The sequence below is a fragment of the Ursus maritimus genome, unplaced genomic scaffold (assembly GCF_017311325.1).
Source record: "Ursus maritimus isolate PB19 unplaced genomic scaffold, ASM1731132v1 scaffold_17, whole genome shotgun sequence".
Lineage (NCBI taxonomy): Eukaryota > Metazoa > Chordata > Mammalia > Carnivora > Ursidae > Ursus > Ursus maritimus.
This window is the reverse complement of record NW_024424119.1, coordinates 59,466,163-59,483,997: the sequence shown is the minus strand read 5'-3', so window position 1 is coordinate 59,483,997 and position 17,835 is coordinate 59,466,163. Positions and strand designations below refer to the sequence as shown.

Here is a 17,835-nt window from a genome sequence, read left to right as displayed (position 1 = left end):
GGGGGGAAAAAAGGTATGCCGTGGGGAGGGGTCTAACTTCCTCCCCAGCCCGCCCCGTGGGTGACTGAGCTCTTCAGACGCTGAGTTTCTTCTTGCAGAAATAAGCAGACACACATGCGTTTTCTTACGGCTCTTTCTGTCTCACCTAGAAGGCTGTGTACTTCAATGCCCTTTGGCACTTGGCTTTTTCCATAACACACCTGCACGTCATCTCACTCCACGTCGGTTCCTAGAGACCTTTGGTTTTTTTATAGCTGCACAGGATACGGTGGGCTCACCATCTGTCATTCAGCCAGTCTCCTGGGTGTGGGCACCGAGCCCACTTCCAACAGTTTTCGCTCACAAACAACGCCTTATCGAGTAACCACTCCGCGTCCACAGGGTTTCTATTGTCCAGGTACCTCCCTGGGATAGCTTCCTGTGCTGGGATTTCTAGAACGAAAGACAAATGGCCATGTGGTTAAGTGTAGCTAGATGTTGCCACGTTCCCCGCTGTAACGACTGTACCATCTGCAGTCTGACGGGCTGTGCGTGGGCATCCCGTGCCGCCGAAGTGTGGGTGGTGTGGCCAACAAGCTCTGCGGTTTTGGGCAGAACGATAGGCGATAAACGGCATCTCTGCATGGCTTTAATTTGCATTTCTCTTATTGTGAATAAAAGTGAGTGTCGTATCCATTCACCAGGGCTGCCGTTGCAAAGCAGCACAGGCTTCAGCGTCAGAGCTCGGTTCTCTCCCGGCTCCGGAGGCTGGCGTCTGAGAGCCATCGTGGCAGGGCCGGCACCTCTTGAGGCCTCTCTCGTTGGTGCGTAGACGGCCGTCCTCTCCCCACGTCCCCACACGGTCACCCCGTGTGTGTGTGTGTGTGCACCTTAATCTCTTCTGATAAGGACCCCAGCTACGTTTAACCTGAACCATCTCATTTTGACTTAATTGCCTCTAGGAAGTCTCCATGTCCAAACAGAGTCACATTCTGCGGTTCTGGGCTCAGGATTTCAGCATGGAAATTGGGCGGGGGGATGCAATTCATAACAAACATCTTTTCATATGTTTAGGGGTCATTTTAAATTTTGTGTGAATTATCTGGTTATGTCCTTTGTCCATTTTTTGATGGATTTTCAGCCCTTTTTTCTTTAATTTTTCGAAGTTTCCTATAGAGTGTGGCTATCAGTCCTTGCGTGTGATATTTGTTGGAAATATTTCTCCAGACTCGTCATTAGTTTTTTGACTTTGTTTATGGCTTTATTTTTGGTATAAAAAGGTTTAAAAGTATACTCAAAGTATTTATTAGTGCTTTCTGTTATTACATCTGGATTTTGATGCCAGTTAGTGTGGCCTATGGGTTTATGGTGGCTTGATTTGCCTGGGCTGCATGACATTGCCCAGAAATCCCAGAAGGCAAGAGCCTTGCAGGGCCTGTGAAGTGAGCTCCCACAAGGACGTGAGGTCAAACTCCTGCCACAAACCCCTTATTTGTGAATATATACGCCTCCTAGTGGTTCCGCCTTCAGGCAAGAACTCTGATGCAATTGGAAAGCCTTTCCCTACATCCACATCGGAGAGAAACTCACCAATGATGTCTTTATTACTCATGTGGTTCCATGTCCATGTTTAGCGCGTAGATCTCTGATCCACTTGGTGTTGGGTCTCATGCATGAGGTGAATAGGCTTCATTTCAATCTTCCAAATGGATATCCAGCTGTCCTGACAGCATTTATGTACAAAAAAAAAATCTATTTCCCCCCCCAGGATTTAAGATATCTCCAAATGGCTTCATCTTTCCTCCACCCTCCATATCTTCCTTGTTTTTTTGTTGATAGAACCCCTGGAAGCCAGCTGGCAAAGGGGTCTAGAAATGTAGTCAGCACATTCTGCCACTCCCTCCAGCCTCCCAGCGAAGGATCTTCCTAGCCACCTCCCCTTGGGTTTCAGGGGCTCAGACAGATCCTACCAAGCCCTCTGTCCTCTGCTCCCAGGTGGGGGCTCAGATGATTCAGGGGTGAGAAGCCAGGCCCATACAGAGCTCCCATGGGAACTTGGGGGATGTGCAGCTCCTGGGGGGTCTGGCCAGGGTTGTGGAGTGCAGAGGTGGGAGGCAGCAGGGCCAAGTCTGGCCAGAGAGTGGACAAGTTCAGATGGGTGGAGTGGAGGGGCAGAAAGAACAGGACGTTCCGGCTGGATGTTGACTGTGGGTGGGAGCAGGAGGCCGAGACCAGCAGAGCAGAATAATGGGTGAGCCAGGAGGGGGTGGGAGCTTTTTAAAAAATTTGGTTTCTTTTCTTTTTTTTTTCTTTTAATGATTGAAACAAAAGATCCAAACTGCAGCTTCTGGAAGAAGTGTTTGTGCCTCCCCTCGGACTTGGCCTTGGCCTACTGCCAGCCAGCATTAAAGACCAGGGTCTAGGCCTTCCTAGACTGAGCAAGGGAGAGTGTTGAATCCCCAGGGAAGGGAGGAGGTGGTGTGACAGGATTAGGATGCTGATTCTGGAAGCTTCCAGTATACAGAAGCAGGGATTGGCATGACAGCGTTGACAAAGACATCTTTGTGTGTGCTTGGCACACATCCCCCAGGGGCCCACTCTCCATTCTCTAGCACGTCTGGGCAGGACACAGAGGCCACCCTGAATAATAATGCCACCGCCCTTGGGTAATTTCCCCACCTTGCAAGAAGAGAGGCCAGAATGGTGTCCTGATAGTTAGTGGCCGCCCACAGTGACCCATTCAGAGACATATAAATGGGTTTTCAGGGGCTGGAGGGACTGCACACCCCTGGCCCCGAGGCACGTGTGCTGGTGTGCGGACCTCCGGGAGGATGAGGGCTGTCCTGCTGCCTGCTCTTCTGGCTTTGGTCTCTGTGCCTAGGATGCAGGCAGTGTGGCTGGGGAGGCTGGACCCTAAGCAGGTAACGGCCTCCTGTTGGTGCCAGCACACACCTTGAGACCTGCTGGTCCTAGGGGCCCAGGCCCCTCCTTGGGGGCTATGCAGCCTCTGGGTTACCCTCCCAGTGCCAGCCCAGACCGGCACAGGCTATGGGGGGACGGGCTAGCCTGAGGAAGGGGCCCTGGGCTCCCAGATAAGAGAAGTTGCCTCCGAGGGCTGGAGGGACTGGCTCCCCTCACCTGCTCCTTCTCTACCAGCTTCTGGGGTCCTGGTACGTGCTTGCCGTGGCCTCAGGTGAGAAGGGCTTTGCACTGGAGAAGGCCACGAAGAACATCGAGGGCGTCGTGGTGACCCTTACTCCAGAAAACAACCTGAAAATGCTATCCTCCAGGCACAGGTGAGTGAGGTGTGCACCCTGCGTCTGGGTGGGACTCATGCCTCGAGCTACTGCTTCACATGGGCTCATGCCTTGTGCTGAAGAGCCACGGGTACTTTGGGGACTCCAGGCACCCTCCCTCCCATTCCCGAATCTGCCTGCAGGAGATGCGGGGCCCGGGGTGCACCTGGGCCATGCCTGGCCATGGGACAAGCAAGGACAGAGGAGGTCTGGGGTAGGAGGGCAGTTCCACTGTGTTGGGTGAGTTTGGTCATAGGGGTCACGGTGTTGGCCCAACGCCACGTGGCTGGGTGCATCCCAGTGAGCCTGGTGGAATCAGACATCCAAGTACAGAAGCTGGGCCTCTGGGGGGCCTCGGGGCCTGTGCAAAGCCACCGATGCCACAGGAGCCACGGGGACGCCACAGGAGCCACGGGGACGCCACAGGGCTCGGACCCCATTTTTGGCATCTGCTCTTCAGTGTGATGGGTCAGCAGCCTCTCCTGCTGCGGGGTCAAGGTGCAGCTCTGTGTGGGGACCTGGGCCAGACCCCGATTTGGAAAGGCAGATTGTGCTGAGGCCCCACGTGCAGACACACATTCAGATCAGGGCTTAACGAGGAGGCAAGTGGGGCTCTCACGTCTTGTGTAATTAAATTTAATTTGTTGGCCTTTGGACAGGAAACACATGCACGGCTCAAAAATCAGGGTCCCCAAGGGTGTGCCGCAGGGTCGTTCCCCACGTGCCTCAGCCAGCCCGTCTGCGCCCTGCAGGTAGCCCGTGTTTGCGACGCGTGGGCAGGCCTCCGGGGAGTGGATCCTTCCAGACCGGTCCCTCTGTGCCGGGCTGACCTCACTCGGCACCGCGTCCTCCATGTTCATCCGTGCCGTAGCCGGTGTTGGGACTTCCTAACTTTTTAAGGCTGGATTCTGTTCCGTGGTGTGGACGGGCCACACGGCTGCGTCCACCGTTTGGTTTTGTAAACTGCGCTGCCATGAACAGGGGTGTGCAAGGGCGTCTTGGAGACTTTCCCTTTGCTTCTTTTGGGTGTGCGCCCGCAGGGGGGTCGCTGGGCCATGTGCTGATTCCACCGCCCGTCTACTGGGGTGCTCTGCTCTCTGTCGCGGTGGGGTCTTCCCCAGCTCTTCGGCCGCGCTCTGCTGCTGGACGCACAGTGCTCTCCCATCTTCTGCAGCGGGAAACACCCTCCGAGGGGTCCCCCTCAGGGATAAGTCCCTGGGAGCTGCCTGGCTCCGTGTCCCCTGAGCCGGCGCCCACCCCTGGCATAACCTGGCACTCGGTTCTCTGTCATTTGATGGGCAACAGGCGGCCCGGCAGCTCTCACACGCCGTCTCCGACGGCAGGAGTGTGGCGGCGCATCCGTGCGCCTTCCCTGCCTCCTGCCCAGCGCCCTGCTGGTTCACATCCTTGGCACGTTTTTCTCTGGGTGTGTTTTTCCTGGTTTGTAAGAACCCTTAAGTATTTAGGGATATTGGGTGCCGGTCTGTGATGGAAACTAGTTGCAAATATATTTCCCAGTTTGTCGTTTTTCTTATAACATTGAGGAGGGTTTTGTTTTTTTTTTTTAATATATACATGAAGGGTTGCTAACCATTTTTGTGTGGCCATACACCCCAGGTTTCTCTTTGTAGGGCTTCTGGCTTTTGTGACACTGTCAGTTAGGAAACTTGGTCCAACCCCCTGATGCCCACGGGCTTCTGGCGTCCTTGCTGCACTCGGGGTTTGACGCGGGGGAGAGGGGGAATGACTTGGTTTTTTTCTAGATTACTACCCAATCTCTAACGTCATTTGTTGAATTACCCCTCTGTCCCCCACTGACTCAGGCTGACTTTGTCACACGATAAACTCCCATGCTCCCATTTTGCTTTATTTTTGGACTTTTTTTCCCCAAGATTTATGTATTTATTCTATGTATTTATTCTAGAGAGAGCACGTGAGTACGGGGGGGACCCCCCAGTTTTGGACTTTCCATTCGTTCCTTTTCTCAGTCTCTCGATTTTCCAGACCCTGTGTTTCACCTGTTACAGCTTTATACCCTGCTGCCTCAGTTTATTCAATGGCTCTTGCTTCTGGAATTTTCCTGCCATGAGCTCATCCTGGTGAGCGAAGACCACTGCATTTCTGCTGTGTTTGTTCACTTTATGGACTGACCGCTTAGGGGATGTTGGCCCGTTTTGATGCTGAGTGTCTTGACCCAAGATTGCAGACGACCCTGTGTCTGTGCCCGTCACATGGCTCCAGCACGGGAGGCCTCTTGGGGGGTGGCAGGAAGCCGGTTTGCACTTTGCAGGGCTCTCGTGCCTGCTCGTTCCCAGGCCAGGTTGGATTCGCTGGAGAACAAGGTTTCCAGGTAATGGGGGCTGTCAGTGGCAGCGAGGATCCCCTGGGCAGCACGCTGGCGGCTGACTGGGTCCAGGCGGTGGAACCCTTGTCTCTTCTGGTCCTGAGTCCAGACCCTGAGCGAAGGACGGCGGTGTCTCTTCCAGGCTGGAGAGGTGTGACGTGAACGTGGCAGTGCTGCTGAGACAGAACTCTGGATGGGTGTTCGAGAACCCCTGTAAGGCGACAGACTCCGCGGTCTCATGCAGGGCGCGGGGCGGCGTGGGGACCGGCTCGCTTCCAGGGCCGTCCCTGGTGGGTTCTGCTGCCGGCAGCCTGGGCGGGCGTGCCCTGCCGTCTGACCAGTGCCGTGGGAAGGGGAGCAGGCCGGTTCGTCCCCAAGACTTCCGCCAGGAAGTGAAAGGACTCATTTTGTCAGAGGTTTGACCCTGATCTTGAGGACAGAGGGCTCGACCTGGCGTGCCCAGGGGGACCCTGGGCTTCCCTCTCTGGTGGTGCCCCTGAGGGGACAGGATCGGAGGAGTGTTACCCCAGCACGAGCTGGGATGGGCTCTCACCCGCATCCATCCCTGAGGCCCTCTGTACGCTGGCTCTGGGGACCAGGGGACAATGCTCAGGAGCTCTCAGCTTCCTGGGGGGGGGGCCTCTCGTGAGGTCTGATGCTCCCCCGGGGGGCATGTGTTTCCCAGCCCTGGGCGTGTTGGACTACCGGGTGCTGGGTACCAACTTCAGGGACTACGCCATTGTGTTCACCCAGCTGGAGTTCAAGGACGAGGCCTTCAGCACCGTGGAGCTGTATAGTGAGTGGCAGAGACCACGGGCCGGCCCCATGAACTCCTGCCACAGGCAGCCACGCTGTCTGTGTTGAGCCCTGCATCCCCAGGGTCCCAGAGCCTCATCCCTGTCCTTCCTCCCCCTGCAGGAGGGGTGGCTGGGGCATGGGGCACATGTGCTGAGGCTCCCCTCCTGCCCCACAGGCCGGACAGAGCTGGCCAGCCAGGAGGCCATGCGTCTCTTCGCCCGGTGGAGCAAGGGCCTGGGCTTCCTGTCTCAGCAGCAGGCCACGCTGCAGCAGGACTGTGAGTGTCACCCAATGCCCAAGGGCTCCTGGCTGACTTCTGCTGGTCTCGGGGTCCCTCCAGGCCTCAGGGAGCCGGGCAGGACTGGGGTGGGAGCTCTTCACAGAGTCACCCGCTCCCTGCCCAAAGCCAGGCCTGCAGGGCCGGCCCCGTCTCAGGCGAGGCTGTGGGCAGAGCAGGGCGGCCACAGTACGTCCTGGGTGCCCTGGTGGCCAGGCGAGGCCCCCACCCTCACAGCTCTTCTTGCCCCTCCAGTCACCTGTGCACGCAAGGTTTTCCAGGTAAGCTGCCTTCCCCAGCATCGCCCCGGATCCTACACCCCAGGGCTCTGCTGCCGCGAAGGGCCGGGGACCGGGGCAGGGGCACACACCCCTCGGGTGAATCTGGGGTCCCCCAGTGCTCTTCTTGGTTTTCAGTGAATGCTTCGACCTCCAGGGGGGACAGTGCCTGCCGAGTCCTGAGAGGTTGGCCAGGCGCTGGGCTCCTTGCTCAGCCGCCCGGGAGCTTGGTGTGGGGGGGGCTGCTGTTTCAAATAAAGCAGTTCCGCGAAGCCCTGGAGATGCGTCTCACCTGCGTGCCAGGCGCGGCAGAAGTGGCGGATGGGGCGCTGCCCTCTTGGGGCTCCAGTCGGTGCAGGGGGGAGGATGGGTGTGGGGGGCTCACCCAGAGCCGGACCACGCAGCACAAAGCAGCTCCGGGTGGGGGCACGCGGACACGGGTCCTGGCTCCAGAGTGGGGGCTGGGCTGGGGGCAGCTGCCCCTCGAGCAAAGGTCACCACGGTCCCTGGGCCGGCAGGAGGGCTGTCTGCCAGTTAGAGCAGAGCCTGGGGTCTGGACAGGTGCCGCTGCCGTGGTGGCCGTGGGTGCCCACCAGGGTGCTTGGCTGGGTGCCACCGTGCCCAGGGCACAAGCGCGTGGCTCTCCCTGGCCTGGAGCTTGGAGATTCCAGAGGGCCCGAGCCTGTGGGCCCCCTGTGGTCTGGTGGGGCCGTGCCCAACATCGCGGCAGAAGCATGGGCCATCGGCAGAAGCTGGCCTGGGGGCTGCCCGCCGCTCACGGAGAGGCGCGGTGCATGCAGGGTAGGGGGTGGGCGTGCACACACACGTCCCCCAGCACTGCCCGTCGGCACCTGCTCGGCACAGAGAGGACAGACCCGGTGTCATGCCGGTGCCGTCTGAGCCCCGTCTTCACGGTGGTCCTGCTTCTCACATGCAAGTATCCCTATGAAGTGACTCACAGTGACCCCTCCCGGCTCTTTGCCTCTCCTCCGGGGGGGCTAGGATGGGAGGCCCGGGGTCTCACGTGGGAGCATGATGGCCTTCAAAATCAGGCAGCACCCACGGGCCGAACCCCTGGGCCGTCCGTCTGGACCCCAAGGCCCCTCTCCCTCCCCATTGCCCCACCCCAGTCTGGCTCAAGGCTCCGGGTTGGCTGGACACCCACAGCAGGGTTGGGTAGGTGGGGAGATTTAAACTCAGTGCCTTGGTGGCCAAGGAAGGAGGGTGACAATGGGACCAGGGAGGCTGACGTGCGTGCTGGTCTTGGCGCTTGTGCTGGCTCTGGGGTCCCGGCCACAGGAACAGCCACCCAGGGAGTCCCACAACCTCAACTGGAACAAGGTAGGCCACGTGCCTGCGGTCCCCAAGCCACACAGCCGGGCTGTTGGGGCCGGGGATACAGTGTGCGCGGCGGCTGGAAGATCACTCCCTGAAAATCTCCGAAGGGCCATCCTGGAGCAGTGGGCAGTGCCCCGAGGCCGGCGGGAGTTTCAGGCCCTGGCCTCTGCCGGCCCAGTGGGACTGCTCACCTGGCCGCTCCCCGAGAAGCTGATGGCCACGTAGGAGGGGCAGAGGGCCCCAGGCAGGTGCGGTCTCCAGGCACCAGAGATGCTAGGTGGGCACAGGCAGAACGAGCAGAATGTGTCCTGGAACGAGATAGCTGGCGGCTGGAAGGTTCTAGCGGGGGTGGCCGTGGGCACTGGCTGCCTGGGAACATGGGTTTGTGGCAGGAAGTCAGAGGGATGGGCCGAGGGCCGAGCTGGAAGGAGGAGGGAGGCCTTGAACGGGAAGGAAGCTTCAGCACAGGGTACCCACGGCCCAGCCCTCGGGGCCCTGGGCAGCCTGGCACCTGCCCACCGAGACCTGGAGGGGCAGCCGGGGCCCCTGTGCCGGGGCTGTGCCGGCCTGTGGGTGCCGGACCTGGGCTGGGCCTCAGGCCAGTGTCAGTATCTGCTGTGTCCATGCGGCCCGGCCGGGAGCCTGGCACGGGCAGCTTCCCCAACGTGCTGTGCACAGTTTTCAGGGTTCTGGTATATTCTGGCTGTCGCCTCTGAGAGCCGAGGCTTCTTGCCGGGCAGAGGCAGGAGGAAGCTGGGGGCGTCTGTGGTGAAGGTTCTCAAAGCCGGCCAGCTGAAGGTGGTCCTGGCCTTCAGCCGGTGAGCGGGCCCGGGTGGGGGGCCGGCACACTCTCTGCGGAGCCCTGACCACAAACAGCCCAGGGCAGCTCCCCGTCCGAGAGGGGCAAGGGAGCCGGGGGGCCGGGAGGCGAGACCCATGATCATCTGGAAATCCAACCGTCCCTGCGGCCCTGAACCCTTTCTTGACCCTACATTTCAAGGCCTGATTTGGGGAGAAGCCACCACGGACATGGGGCCACTCGGCAGACAGTGGGTGTTCGGAGGGTTTCCCTTAAGCTGTGGGACTGGCCCTGGTCCAAATTGGAAAATTTCAGGAAAACAGCCAACAAAGGGCTCCTGCCTTGCCCCCCTAGGTCACAGGGGTGCCAGTCACACACGTTAATTCTGCGGAAAGATAGGAAAAAGGCAATGTTCAGGAATACTTGTGCGTACGACGTCCCGGGGCCTGGAGAGAAAGACCAGGGGTGGGCGTGCCCCCCGGCTTCAGGGCCACAGATCTGGGAGATACCGCCCCTCGGTCCCGGGCCTGGGTGGGTGGGATGGCAGTGGCCCGTGGGGCGGTCAGGCTGGCCACAGTCCCAGGGCCCACAAGCACGCGAGTGCCCGCAGCCCAGACCTGGAGAGGGGTTGGGTGTGTGTGTGGTGGGACTCCTGGCCCTTTCCAGACCCCGTGACTACGCAGGCCTGATCTGGCGGCCCCGCGCTTCTCTTCTGGTCCAGTGAAGGGGGTGGAGGGCTTCCACGTGCTGTCCACCGACTACAGCTACGGTGTGGTCTACGTGCGCCTGGGCCGGGCTGGCCGGACCTCCAAGACCCTGCTGTTCTTCAGTGAGTCCCGTGGCAACATCTGAGGAGGGGGCGTGTGGGGTGCCGGGGAGGCGGGGGGCGGAGGGGCGACAAGCTCAGAGGGGAAGGCCTCTGCCTCAGCTCGGGCTCCACGACAGAGGGCCACAGACCCCGGGGCGCCCACGATGGACACAGATTCTCACGGCTTGGTGTGCCAACCCGGTGGGGCTCCGCGGAGGACCCCTTCCTGGCTTGCAGACGGCTGCCGTCTCGCTGCACCAAGTGCTGGGGAGAGGGCTCTGGTGTCTTCCTCGTCTTAGAATCCCACATGAGCCCCCACACACCTCCCAAGGCCCCCACACTCACACCATCCCTTTGGGGCTTCGATGTCGGACTCTGCGGGGACACAGACACGCAGTCCGTAGCAGCCAGTCATAGCCCTGGCAGTGCGGGCTGGCAGGAGGTGGGAAGTAGGAGGACAGGGCCGGGTGGGCAGGTGGAGCGTGGGGCCGGATGGGGAGACCATGTGGGCGGGTCTCTGATGTGGCTGTTGCTGGGGTGAGTGGGGAAGGCAGTGAACAGGGGGAGCCCAGAGGGTGAGAGGCCAGGAGTGGGACTGACCTTCTGCATGGAGTCAGGGGACCCCCCGGGCTGAGGGCAGGATCGGGGGAGCAGGGGGAGGTGGTGAAGGGAAGGCAGACAAGTTAGAGGTTCTGTCCAGGGAGGGGGTGGGGAAGGGAGGCACAACCCCACTTCTGGGCACTGAAGCCCGCGGGACACCCGTCGGAGAGGGGGGAGGGGACGTGTGGAGTCTCAGTGGAGGAGGGTATGGCCAGGAGTGCAGCAGGAGGGGCACCAGGCTCCGGCCAGAGGGGTCCTGTGAGCAGAGAGGGCTCCCCCAGTGGCCTGTGTGGTGCCCACCTCCAGGGCCGCGCCAGGGACACCCACCTGCCTCGGAGCAAGAGGGGACAGAAGGGCCCTCCCCATCACTGGCCCGCTGTCCTGCCGGCTCAGAGGGCGCCGCGGGTCGGGTGCAGCCCCAGACGGCCAGAGCTGGGGCTGACCTTGACTCTGCTTCCAACTGCAGGCAGAGAGAACACGTCCAGCTTCCCGAGCATGAGAAAATTCGTGGACGTATGTGAGATTTTGGAGGTTGCAAACGCTGTGACGGTTCTCCCGAAAGATGGTAACAGATGGCGGCGGGCCCTTCGGTCCAGGTCAACACCACACCTGGCCCCCCTCCGTCTGGTAGAGCTGACTCGAGGGGCGTGGGGGGGGGCGGGGCGTCAGGGCCGTCTTTCCCGAGATCTGCAGCCAGCTGCGAAAGTGCGCCATGGGAGTGCCCCCGTCGCATCCTCTGTCAGCACCTGGCCTGCCCCTCCCACAGGCCCGTGGGGGGGGGGGGCGCGGCGGGGCGCCAGACATGCCTTCTGGTCTGGGCCCTGCAGCTGTGGCTGGACGACCCAGGCTGCCTGTCCTGGCGCCCTGCAGTGCCCAAGACCAGCACACGCGAGACCAGGGAGGGCCAAAGAACACTGGTGGGCAGACGGGCCCCCACAGAGCAGCGCGTCCTCAGCGCCCCCTCCCTCCCACAGCCTCCTGTGCACACACCATCCTGCCCTGAGAGCCAGCCGTCCACTTGTCCACCCGCTCTCTCCCGCGGGGCTGCAGCTGCGGTCTGCCTAGACGGTGGGAGCTTTGTTAGAAGTTGCCGGTCTTCGCCTCCAGCGGCTTGTTGAGACACGTTTGATGACCCCAAGCCAGTGACGGGGTGAAGTCCAGGGCCATGGCTGTAGCCCAAAAGGGATCCTTTATGATCATGGAGAGATGGGGGTGGGAGGGCAGGTGCTGACCGGGCAGGGCGATGCCCAAGCGGGCCCATTCTGCTCACGCCCTCCGGATTACATGGCGGGAAGAGGCTGCCACCCCATCTGCTGGGAAATAGACCACGGCTGGTCCAATGTCATCCTCGCTGCGTGCCTTCCCTACAGCGCGCCCACCACTGTTCCCCGTGGTCTCTGACGTCCTACACGTTCTCAGGACTCGCTCACTTACTCGCCCAGCACGTACAGGTGCCTCTGTCATGCCAGGCGTGTGCCAGCCGGTGGGGACAGGTGAACAGGCAAATGCCGTTTCAGAGAGCCGAGGCCAGGACTGGCGCGCTCGGGCACAGCCGCCCACGCACATGACCGCAGACGTGGAGAAGCCTTGTGGAGAGGGTGCAAAACAGCGGCAGGGCTGACGCCTTCCGGCTGGGCAGCAGGGGTCGAGGAGGGCTTCTTGGGGTCAGGGACGTTTGGAAGAGGGTGAAGCACAGAGGTAGTGAAGTGAGTTCGGTGGGCATTCCTGAAAGAGGAAACCACTTTTGCAACCCCCCAGAGTGGTAGAGCGGGGCAAGGGCAAGGTGACGGAAGAAGAGGCAAGGGGGGGGTTCAGCCACAGGAGAGGGAGCCCCAGGCAGGCCTGGCGGCTGAGTCTGGAGCCCAGGACCCCCCAGTGGAGATGCCATGTGGGGGGGCTGGAGTTCAGAGGACAGAGACACGGGAGCCGGACATGTGAAGTTACCAGTATGTATCTGGAATTCACTGGCACGGTTAGGGCCACGCGAGGAGAACACAGTAGGGTGGAATCAGCCACGTAACGACCACCCACAGGATCCCTGGGCTGTGAACCGACACGAATTTGTTTAGCTTTCCCGTCTGGGGTCAGCGTGGGGTCGGCTGGTGCAGGCGGCCCGGCTGGGTGGTGCGGGGGTCTCCGCGGCTCACTCCGGCGTTGGAGTCTTGGCAGGAGGTGACGGGTTTGGACCTGCTCCGCGGCCACGGCCCCCCTCCCACCGAGGGTGGCCACGTCCTGCTTGTTTCACCGCCATGCCGAGGCCACCGCGGGCAAGGCCACCGCGGGCTGGGAAGGAGGCTCAGCACAGGACTGGGATTTTTGCTTCCGCTGCCGAGTGAAGCATGTCGCGGTGCCAAACGCAAAGTCCAGAAGGGGCTGTGAGATGCATGCCGCTCCCTTAGCGGGAGAACCTGCCCGTTCCCAGCCACGGGCACAGGTGCAGGAAGACGCGGCCAGCTCAGGCCCCGGACTCTGCCTGCAGTCGCGTCACGCTCTGCCCCTGAGTCAGACCAGGTGTTCTCACCCCGTCCTCCACACCAGAGCCTCACGGCCCATCAAGTGGGGGGCAATAGGATCAAATCCAGGGTCTTGTGACCTGCAGAGGCCCCTCTAGACCACGGCATGAGGCCTAAGTGGATCCCTATGTGCTCGGCCTCCGTGGGGAGCAACAGAGAGGCCACAGTGAGCACAGGGGTCAGGGTGGCCCAGAGCGGCACCTCGGGGGTCTGGCTGAGGCAGCATGGGGGACGGGGACCTCGTTCCTCCAGGGGAGTTCTCTGAAACTTGCCACGCGAGTGGCTCCAGTCCATCGCTCACTGGTTCTGCGCCCTGAGACGCCCTCACGTTCTCTGAAGTGGCTTCCACGCTTCTGGGGAAGGGGCTGGGGCAGCCTGTCTGCACAGAGCATGGCCCGGAGGCCCTTCGGAGCTTTGCATCTTCTCCGTCCATGCCACCCTCGAGCAGCTCTTGGAAGCACTGGGGGCGGCTAGGCGGCAAGTCTCGTTCATCCAGCTGCCAGAAGCCCCCCCACAGGTCCTGAGGCCACAGCCTCGGCCTAGATATGTCCTTATTAGAGCATGGAGGACACCAGCCCCCTGAGGGACAGGGTCTCCGCACCCTAGATGCCCTCTGTACAGCTTAGGAACTGAATGTGCACACCCAGACTCTTCCAGAGTCCTCACAGAGACAGGACCCGAGCTCCATGCTTGCAAGAACAGACCTCTCCTACTTCAGTTCTGCGCCAGAATCCCGGCCCAGCTCAGTGGGGAGCCTCTGCCTCCAGGTCACCCGGGAGGCCGGGTCACAGCCTCCACTCAGGCTTGACTGGGACAGGGTCTGTTCCAAGATCATTCACGTGGTATTATCAGGATTCGGGTCCGAATGGGGGTCTCAGGACTTTTCTGTCAGCCTGGACCCTCTGTAGGTTCTTTGGACTGGGGTCTCCAAGGGCAGCTCATACTATCTGGTCTTGCTTCTCCAAAGCACGGGATCAAAGACAGACAGACAGACAGACAGAAACACAGAGACAGAGACAGAGAATGAACACAGGAGAGAGAGAACCAGGAGAAGTCACAGACTTTCCTCCAGCTGCTTGGAAATGGGATCCCATCATTTTTGCTCCATTCTCTTCCTGAGAGTGCAGTCACACAGGCCGTCCCCCCGGAGGGGAGGGGATTCCCCAGGGATGTGTAACCAGGATTCGGGAATGCCCGGGAACCACTGTGGAGACTGCCCAGCACATGGGCACAGACGAGGCCCGGGGACCTGAGCCTCAACCTAACGGGAGCCCCTGGAAGTCTGTGTCGTGAGAGGACAAGGTCAGAATCCGTTCATTGCGACCTTCCCACGGGGCTGGGACACAGGCAGGAGGGGGTGGCTTTGCCTGGACCCCAGAGCAGACCCAGCTCCTCTGAGCTGTGTTCCAAGCCCTGCCCAGCCCCTGGCTCATCCTTGCATTGCCAAGTGTGTGCCCCAGCCTCCTGTGATAGCAGGTACGGAATGTATGTAGAGGTCCTACCCCTGATGGTGTCCCTAGAAGTAGAAGCCAGAACACCCCACTGTGCAGATGGGGAGCCTGGGGAGGCCCTGAGAGGCACAGGGTCTGTCCAGGGTCACAGCCCTGGGCACGAGCAGGAGCCCGGTCTGAACCCAGCTCTGCGTCCTCACAGCGGGGACACTGGCTGCTCCCAGGCCCCCTGGGGGCTGTGGGTAGGCGGTGTGGGTGTCACTGTATGGACGGGCCATGGGGGGGAGGGTGAGCATTGAGCAGCTGGGGGAGGGGGGCCCTCGGGGGGCTCTTGTATCAGGAGGAAGTCAGGTAAGGGGACCCCAGGCGGTGGTGACCTCACTTCCCTGACAACAGAGCCCAACAGAATTTGGAACCCGGGTAACCAGGCACCCACATTCCAGAGCCAGCCCCCTGCCCAGCTCATTTCGTTGGAGATCCTCGAACGAAGAACATGTTTGCGTGTTGCATCCCCAAGTCCGGAGGCTGCAGGCTGAGGAAAGCGCGCCCTGCAAACACTTCCCCTCGCTGGGGATGTGGCGTCAGGGCTCCCCGACGCCTCTGGCCATTTGGCAGGAAGGACCGAAAGGTGACACCAGGAGGCCCAGAGCCATCCAGCCCAGCCCCACACGTTCTGATCCGACTGTGCAGCCCCAGGTCCCCTCCCTCTGTGTGTGTGTGTGTGTGTGTGTGTAAGAGGGGTCATGCAGGTGGGGCCACCCCGAGCAGGAGCAGGCTGATGAGGGGTCAGATGCCCGGTGGGCGGGTCGTGCTCAAGGTCAAGGCTGGCTGGGTGTGATGGGGTGTGGGGGGCTGTGCCCTTCTGCCCAAGGTTTATCCCGAGTCCTGCAGGCTTGGGTCACTGTCCCGGGTGCAGGGCTGTGCACACACGGGTCTGAGTCTGATCTGGGAGCAGCAGGGGGACTGGGCAGGAGGACGGTGGGGACGGCTGGGCAGGGCTGTGATGCCCCCGGGCCGGCTACCGGTCCCTGTCTTTGCAGAAGACCATGGATGAGACTGAGAGGAGGTTGTTGGACACACCCTCCATCTCCCTCTCGGAGGAAGTCAGTTCAGAAAGCTCTCCAGGTGCAGGCGTTGGGGACCACCAGGGAAGGCCTCTGACCCTGACCAGGCCACTGTCCCTGGTGGTCCATTACTGGACTGTGGTCCATGAGCCTAAGGGTGAGAAGGCTGGGGCTGGGTGCGTGTGGTGTGCGGGGATGGGTCTCTGCCGGCCCCACAGGGAGGAGCCCCCAGAGGTTGGTGTGGGGCCAGGAGCAAGGACTGGGCTCAGAGCACCCAGCGGGTGGACTGCAGTCGGGGAGACGTCCCGGGGAGGGTTCCTTCTTGGCTGCGGCTGCTCTGGGCGCCCCTGGGCTGGGCTCTGTCTCTGCAGAGGCACAGGGAGAGGCAGGCACGAGGGTGAGCTTTTCTCCTCTCACAGCTGCTCTGCCATCTGAGGAACTAGAGCCGGCTCCAAGTTCATGGGCAGCTGCAGAGGGAGGGGTGGTGCCTGCAGCAACTTCAACAGGAGACCAGGAGCCAGCGGATGACCTGGCACCTGCCCACGGAGAGCCTGAAGCCGTCCAGGAGGAGCCTGCTGGAGAACCTGCCCACGGAGAGCCTGCCCCGGTGCCTGCCACTGCTTCTGCCCTCACCCCTGCTCCTGGCCCTTCCCCTGCTGCTTCCCCTGCCCCTGCCTGTGCTCCTGTCCTTGCCCCTGACCCAGCTCCTGCCCTGGATCCTGCACCTGCCAGTGCTGCTGCCCCTGTCCCTCCCCTTGCTCCTGCCCCTGTCCCTGCTCTTGCATCTGTCCCTGCTCCTGTCCCTACCCCTAGCCCCAACCCTATCTCCACTCCTGCTCCTGCAGGGCTCCCAGAGCCACATCCAGAGCCCACAGCCCTGCGGGGACAGCTCCTTGTTCAATCACCCTTAGTTCCTTCACCGGAACCTGACGCCCCCCCACAATGTTTCATCCCCTCCCCATATAGTCTTTCTCTCTGGTATATTTTAACTGCTATATTATCTTTCCATGTTCTGTATGCTGTTTATTATTTATTTTAAATAAAATTAATCGTTTTTAGTTGAACACGTCATGAGCAAGGAGTACATTCCCGACGCTGTGCCACCGCGGCACAGAACACGGCGGCAGAACATTCCTTCCCCAAAGGACACCCTGTACCGGGAGCCCTCCCTGCCCCTTTCTCCCCCAGCCCAGACCCTCGCAACCCCTCAGCGGCTTTCTCTCTCTGTTCCTTTCCCTGTTCTGATGTTTCCATAAGTGGAATCACGAAATGCCCACCTATTTTCAAAGGGGACTCGTTTCTTTCTGTGTGTATTTGACATAGAATTTCTCGTATTCGATATTGAAATCCCCGGTGGATTACAGATCAGATGTAATCACAGAGGCCCCTTTAGTAAATATGGGCACAATCTCGGGGCCGATGCCCCTGTTCCTGCTGGGACACCACAGCCTGACCCCAGACAGGACACAGCTGGTTCCACCTGTGACCCACACAGACACCAGGGAAATGCAGAAAGCTAGAAGACACCACAAAGGGCAAAAGCCTTGCTCACGACCCAAGGCCAGAGAAAGGTTCCCCTGCCTCTGGTCCAAACCGTGCTCCAAGTCACTGGGTTCCCCAGGGACAGAGACCAAACACAAGCAGGTCCAAGGGGGAGGATAGGCATGTGGGGAGTACGTGTCAGAGATGGAGCTCCCGGGAAGGACTCCGGCACGGGAAACCACTTGGAGGCAGCACTGGTCACCCTCAGACCGGCAGGTGTCTGGTCTGGGGACCAGCAACCCTGGGAGAACGTGAGGACACAGAGGTCCCCGCAGGTCCCCTGGAGAGAAGGGTGACGGGCATCCCTGTCTGGCAGAACAGTGAGCCGCACCCGTCCCAGGCCGCAGGTGCACCCATCACCTAGTGTAGGCAGCTCACTCCCACCCTGCTGAAGGGAACACCCGTGTCCGTAAACCTCTCTTGATTGGCAACAGAAACCATAAAGTGGAGTTTCTGGGTCAACATTTATACAGCGTTTAAGGGACAAGCCTCGACTTCCAACATCCCAGGTCTCCTCGTCCACGTGGAGCCTTGTTTGGGAAGCGGGGCTGCGGACCCCTGGGCTGTGACCTCTGGGAGGGATGGGGAAGGGGGGCTCTGAGTAGAGTGACTGAGGTACCTGGGGTGACCTGCCCAGGAGGGACCCTCCCGCCCCCAGCCGCACTCCTGACCTCCTGCACGATGGCGAGGGTGTGACGGTGGAGGCGCCGGCCCTCGGATGGCGAGTTCCACGGCGGGCGCCAGAGCT

At 60.8% G+C, this 17,835-nt stretch overlaps 2 protein-coding genes across 2 annotated transcripts; both read left to right on the top strand.

Moving 5' to 3' along the window:
* Window positions 1–2,810: 2,810 nt before the first annotated feature.
* Window positions 2,811–7,155, top strand: LCN6 (lipocalin 6). The gene is made up of 6 exons (XM_008704327.1): window positions 2,811–2,900; window positions 3,136–3,275; window positions 5,762–5,832; window positions 6,305–6,415; window positions 6,593–6,694; window positions 7,130–7,155. The coding sequence occupies exons 1-6, from the start codon at window positions 2,811–2,813 to the stop codon at window positions 7,153–7,155; spliced, it is 540 nt and encodes a 179-aa protein (XP_008702549.1).
* Window positions 7,156–8,202: 1,047 nt separating this feature from the next.
* Window positions 8,203–11,759, top strand: LCN10 (lipocalin 10). The gene is made up of 6 exons (XM_040631374.1): window positions 8,203–8,313; window positions 8,989–9,128; window positions 9,464–9,534; window positions 9,831–9,938; window positions 10,984–11,082; window positions 11,492–11,759. Exons 1-6 carry the CDS (start codon window positions 8,203–8,205, stop codon window positions 11,518–11,520), a joined length of 558 nt encoding a protein of 185 aa, XP_040487308.1. The 3' UTR covers window positions 11,521–11,759.
* Window positions 11,760–17,835: the final 6,076 nt, after the last annotated feature.